The 6,200-nt window shown below is 45.4% G+C and overlaps 1 protein-coding gene across 1 annotated transcript in view; it reads left to right on the top strand.

Annotated features, from left to right (window-relative positions):
* The window catches only part of LOC101647060 (natural cytotoxicity triggering receptor 1), a 7,036-nt gene extending 3,520 nt beyond the window's left edge, over window positions 1-3,516 (top strand). The window contains 5 exon segments of the mRNA XM_045292390.1: window positions 1-277; window positions 2,116-2,166; window positions 3,118-3,171; window positions 3,310-3,452; window positions 3,454-3,516. The exon segment at window positions 1-277 is cut by the window's left edge and continues 1 nt beyond it. Coding sequence (XP_045148325.1) covers window positions 1-277; window positions 2,116-2,166; window positions 3,118-3,171; window positions 3,310-3,452; window positions 3,454-3,516 — 588 coding nt within the window.
* Window positions 3,517-6,200: the final 2,684 nt, after the last annotated feature.

The raw sequence follows: 6,200 nt of genomic DNA, 5'->3' as shown, positions 1-6,200 counted from the left end.
ATGTATGACACGCCTACGCTCTCCGTGCAGCCCAGAGCTCAGGTGACCTCAGGAGAGAATGTGACCTTCCACTGTCATCTGGAGTCTGCCACAAACACATTCTTTCTGCTCAAGGAGGGAAGAGCAAATCCCCTGCAGCAAACCTACGGGAAAAACGGAGCCGACTTCTCCCTGAGCCCTGTGACACCCGCTCACAGAGGCACTTACAGATGCTTTGGCTCTTACAACAACTTTGCCTGGTCTTTCCCCAGTGAGCCCATGAAGCTCTTTGTCGCAGGTGAGAACACCCCAACATGCCCCAGGTCCCCATTGGAGCCCTCAGAGAACCAGAGCCAATGATGGGAAAGGTGGGCAAAAATACAGGTGAGAAACGCTGCATTATCTACCACGAATGCCCTCACCACATCCACTGCCTAGAAGCTACTTGGTCACTTGTGAGAAAGAATGCCAGACTGGCCACGCAAACAAGTTCTTTATTCGACAATTCACGCCCTTCTTGTTTCACGTGACGGACCGCATCCGCACAATGCAACAGCCCTCCACCCCACGCCTCCTGTGTCCCTCTTTTTCATTCTCCCTTCTTCTTAGCCTTGCTGAACTTTGTCCTTGGGTAAATGCTGCCCTTGATCTCAAATGGCTGGTTGCTCCCAAAAAAAGTGCATAAGGTCCCCCTAATAGACCTGTTTAGGAGCCCTGGTGGCACAGAGGTCACATGTTGGGCTGAGATCCAACAGGTCTGTAGTTCTAAATAACCAGCCGCTCCTCGGGAGTAGACAGGGCTTTCTACTTGCGTAAAGAATTAGTCTTGGAAACTCACAGGGGCAGTTCCACCCTGTCCTATAGGGTTGCTATGAGTCCTGATTCAATGGCAGTGTGTTTGATTTTTCTTCTTTGAACAAACCTGTTTAGCTGAAAATTGTTCACTATCTTTTCATTTCAATTTTCAAGGACATTTTGAAAGGCCCCTCATACTTCTTCCAAGACAGATCTGTTTGTTCGTCTGGCCATCTGTGGTATATTCATGTTTTAATTTGTTTTTGCCAACCCCACCATTCAAATGCATAAATTCTTCTTTATTCCTTGTCCAGCATGTGAGGTGCCAGAAAATATTGTGTTTGAATCAGGTACACCTGAGTCTTCAAAATGACATCTTTGCTCTTTAATACTTTCACGAGGTCTTTTGTGTCAGATTCACGCAGTATGACATGACTATGTTGTCTGATAGCTGCCCTGCTCCTTCCATGAGCGTTGATAGTGCAGTCAAAGAACAATCCTTGGCAATTCCAAATATATATACATATTTTAAATGCCAGAGGGACAGAGTAGGGAAGGGTATCGATGATGAATACATAGCTAAACCAGGCTCCATAGAGGAGACCCCAACTCACAGTGACCCCGATGTGTATCAGAGTAGAGTTGTGCTCTATCAGGTTTGAATGGCTGAATTTTTGGAAGTACTCGTAGATCAGCAGGATTTTTTTCTGAAGCGCCCCTAGAAGGACTTGAACCTCCAACCTTTAGCCTCACAGTCCAGTGTGCTCGCTGTACCACTGAAGACTCCAACCCAGCAGCTGTTGAGACAACTCCAGTTCATGGTGACCTCATGTGCGTCAGAGTAAAACTGTGTTCCAAACGGTTTTCAATACCCAATCTGTCAAATGTCTATTTCCAAGATGTTCTTCCAAGGTACCTACAGGTGGAGTCATACCTTTTTGTTTGGTGATATTTTGTTTGATCACATCGGATGCAATCCATTTGATGGAGCTAGAGATCAGGGACGACAGCTTGACGTCTGGATTAAACCTCACATCACTCACTCACTGCCATTGAGTCAATCCCGACTCATCGTAGAGCTTCCCTTGGGGGTTTCCAACACTATAACTCTTTGTGGGAGTAGAAAGTTGCTTCTTTCTCTTACAGAGCAGCTGGTGGTTTCAAACTACTGACCTTGGGGTTAGCAGCCCAACTTGTAACCAGTACACTGCCAGGGATCCACAGCCTTTAAGTAGTCAAGTCTCTGGACTATTAATACCACCCAGGGACACTAATAGATGGGTAGACCAGAAGCAACTCAAACCTGCTACTCTTTTATTTCTTGTTGTCATGGATTGTCAGGATCGATGGAAAACACCAGTCCTGTGCCGACAGAGACCACCTTTAGTGATGGTGAGTAACCGATACCTCTAAGTTCAAGAGAATGGTTAGCGCTTCCCAAAACATGACAAAAAATGTGATTCATTGAACACATCCATTGAGCGCCCAGCGTGTGCCAGGCACTATGGCTTTATCAGTCAATCAAACAGACAAACATTTTTGCATCTGTACTACTTATATTGCAGCAGGAGATAGGTCACCATCAAGTCAAGACAAATGAGTGGACTACAAAGCACATCTGGACATGATAATATGGCAGACCAGGGGAAAGGTGGCAGAGTGCCACTTGGGGAGGGGAAGAGAGCAATGGTTAATAGGTTTATCAAGGTTGACTCCATGGAGGAGGAGGCATCTGAATAAACAATGAAAGGAGCTAGAGGAGTTTGTCCCATGCCTATTTGGAAAAAGAAAGCTTCCCAACAGAGACCGGAAGATGCTCAGTGTGATCAATGACACTAAGAAGAAAGGGGATTCGGAAAGGACATCAGAGAGGTTATCGCACGTCGTTTCCAGATGGTGGGGCTGGTACGGGTGATGATAGGGGTCAGAGATAGTAGCTTATGTGGGATGTTGGGTAGGGGTAGGGTGGTAGCTCATGATGCGTGGTGAACTGGGGGCCTGGTAATAGCTCATTGAGGACCTTGACAAATGGTAAGACTATGAATTGTGCTGTTTATGAAGAGGAAGAAATAATGATTTCATAAAGAAAATGAGATTTGGATAGGAGATGTGGCATGCATGAAGACACACAACAGAGTAGTTACAGCTCTGTTCATTGTTACTCTTACATATCTTTCGGCTCTTCTGTGCCACCTGCCAGATGAAGTCACTAGGACTCAAGGTGTGGGGTGAGGCCCTTGGAAATATATAGGCTATCATGGAGTGTATCCTAGAGAAGAAGGTGGGATGGGGTAGTCCAAGAACATCTTCTTTTTCTCATTTCTCCACTTTCCTGATTATCAGAAAAAGATTTGCGGGACCTCTGCCCTTCCACCACAGAGACAAGATTACATAAAGGTAAGTAAGTACGGATTGTTGGCTCTAAAGAGAGCACTTGGGCAAGAAGCATGATTTGGGGACGAAAAGGGGAAGGGGTGGTGGAGAGGTGATGTATGTATGGTCTCATCGATGACGACTCTGTTCTTCTGACCCCAGAATTTGCATCCTGGGACCTCACTGCCCAGAATCTCTTTCGAATTGGAATAGCCGTTCTCATCCTCATGGCCATGGTCGGGCTGCTGGTTAAGAGCTGGTGCAGCAGGAAGAAGACTCAAGCACAACTCACTGAGGTTTCAAGTTGGGATCCTAGGAGAAGGTCCAGAGCACAAAGACCACTCAACAAGAGGCAGTGGCCACAGATAGAGCTGAAGGCTGATCCTTGAACTTGCATTATGTGAGTTCTGTGTTGGACTCAAGAAGGTGGGAGTCATTGCAGGAAACAGGGGATAAGGAGGGAGGGAGGCATGAGTACTGGCCAACTGTTTGTTATAAAGATTTCTTGGAAACACAAAACACTTTCATTTCTCTCTTCTTTTCTAAAAATCATTTTATTGGGGGTTCTTACCGCTCTTCTAACATCAATTGCACCAAGCATGTTTGTACATGTGTTGCCATCATCATTTTCTAAACATTTATTTTCTATTTGATCCCTTGGTATCAGCTCCTCTTTTCCCCCTCCCTCCCGTGACTTTCATTTTATTTCCGAGTAGCCAGGACTTAAAAGTTACCTCAAGCCAGGTAGGTCTGGAAAGGCCATCTTTCCTCCAGGTGGCTAGGTAGTAAGCAATTCTCAGTACCTCTATTGTTAATGAGGGATCCCTGGGTGGTGCAGAAGGTTCACATACTCAGCTGCTAACTGAAGGGTTGGAGGTTCCACTCCAACCAGCGGTGCCTGAGGAGAAAGTCTTGGTAATACAATACCCCAAATCAGCCAGAACACGGGTCTACTATGACACACATGAGATTGCCATGTGCTGGATACACACACACACACACACACACACACACACACACACACACATAGCACATGTGCGCACACACTGCCATTGAGTTGACTTCACTCAAAGAGACTCTCTGTATGACTTCTGAGATTGTAAAAAAATTTTTTAGATTTTTAAAATTATTATTATTATTAGTTGGGATTTAGTACATGAGTACATATAGCATATTATTGCATATAAATCTTTAAGGGCCTTAAGGGGGCAGATAGCCTCCCTCATCGTTCTCCTACAGAGCAGTTGTAGTGCCGACCTTACAGTTAGCAGTTCAGTGCTTCCAGCAACACTGCCAGGTCTACACACACACACACACACACACACACACTCATATTTAAACACCCACCCACTGCCATTGACTTGATTCCTACTTATGTTAGGTGCCATCGAGTCGGTTCATCTGGAGAAAGACCTAGCGATCTGTTCCCATAAAGATCACAATCTAGAAAGCTCTATGGAGCAGTTCTACTCTGTCACACGGGGGTCATCACAATGAGTCAGCATTGGCTCAATGGGCCGCAACAACAACTACACTTACTGGTCACGGAGCTGGAGACCAAACTCCTTGGACTATGACCCACACTACTAGCAGTCTCTCATTTTTCCTCCTCAACTCACAGGAAGCTGGTCTGGCTCTCCACCCTCCGGGCACGTTGGCTTGGCTGTGGCAAACTCTGGTGAGCTTTCTGGCACCTGCGGTGGCCAAGCCCTTATCTTTAGTCATCTGTCAGTTGTATTCGACACTTGACCACATCCTCCTAGAAACAGTCACTGTGCTGACTTCCTCTACAGCCCTCTTCTCCCTTTTCTGACATCTCCTACACCATCCTAAGCGATGAGCGTGGCATAACATAAAATTACTCATTCTGAAGTTAGCAAGGTCATGAATTGAGCCCGTTCACTGTAGACTTCATTCAAACCATCCATTTTAGCTACCCATGATCTTTACTATCTCTATTCTGGATAGTTCATCAAAACTGAACCCTACAATATGGCTGTTTTAGTTACCCAGTGCGACCAAAACAGAAATTCCACATGTGGGTGGGTTTAATGAGTATAAATCTTTTTCTTCACTCTCTAGGAGGCCAGGGTCAAAATCCAAAGCCTCAGTCATTAGGGGGGAAGGCTCTCTCAGCGGTGGGGGAAACTCCCGATCTCTTTCAACTTCTAGTCTTAGTGATCTCCACGTGGCCTCAGTCACTCCCCACTTGCGCTTGCTGCTTCTAAGCCTCACCAGCTCTTTTTAGATCTCAGAATTGATTGGTTTAAAAAGCACCTTCCAGAATCCAACACCAACAGACATGTGCCCACCTATGTTTACGGCAGCTGTTTCCATAACAGCAAAAATCATGAAAACAACCCAAAATTCAATTTATAGAGGAATGGATGAGCGGACTCTAGTACAGTCCTACATGGAAGAGCATGCATCAATTTAAAAACAATGACGACTCTCTAAAATACCGCAAGACATGGACAAAACCAGAGGACATTATGCTGAGCCAAGTCAGTCAATCTTATAAAGATCAATGCTTCATGACACCATTATTGGAAGAAGAGGGGGGAAATGGAGGAAAAGGAAAGTGGTTTTCACATGACCGGATAGACTTTGGAGCCAGGGCAAAGGGTGAGGGCAGGGAGAGGTGAGGGACAGGAAATTATCAAGAGAGGGAAGAAGGATGGGAAGGGGGGGAAAGAGAGAGAAGCACATTGATGGAGGATCTGATGGGATACTGTTACTGATTTCATTTGATGAGATGGGCCGTCCAGCTCCATAGAAAATGATTTTTTAAAACCCAACATAAATGAAAAATGAAAAAAACTGCGAGTGAAGGCTCACAGCCTTAAAACCCCTTGAGATTCCTTTCCCCTCGGGTCTAAATATTGGCCTGAGTGGTTAATAAAGGAGAGAAAGTCAAACTGACGTGGACTTCTGGGAGTCCTTAGTGACATACAAATTCGTTTCAAACATACAGAAAAACAAAACAACCATTTCATTGATAGTCTTATGAGCACCACAGAGATAACCCTATTTCCAGATGGAATGACCTCCAC

The sequence above is a fragment of the Echinops telfairi genome, unplaced genomic scaffold (genome assembly GCF_000313985.2).
Source record: "Echinops telfairi isolate 266 unplaced genomic scaffold, ASM31398v2 ScPeMD7_655;HRSCAF=1070, whole genome shotgun sequence".
Classification (NCBI taxonomy): Eukaryota; Metazoa; Chordata; class Mammalia; order Afrosoricida; family Tenrecidae; genus Echinops; species Echinops telfairi.
Note: the sequence above shows the minus strand (reverse complement) of the source record. Positions and strands in the feature narration are given on the sequence as shown.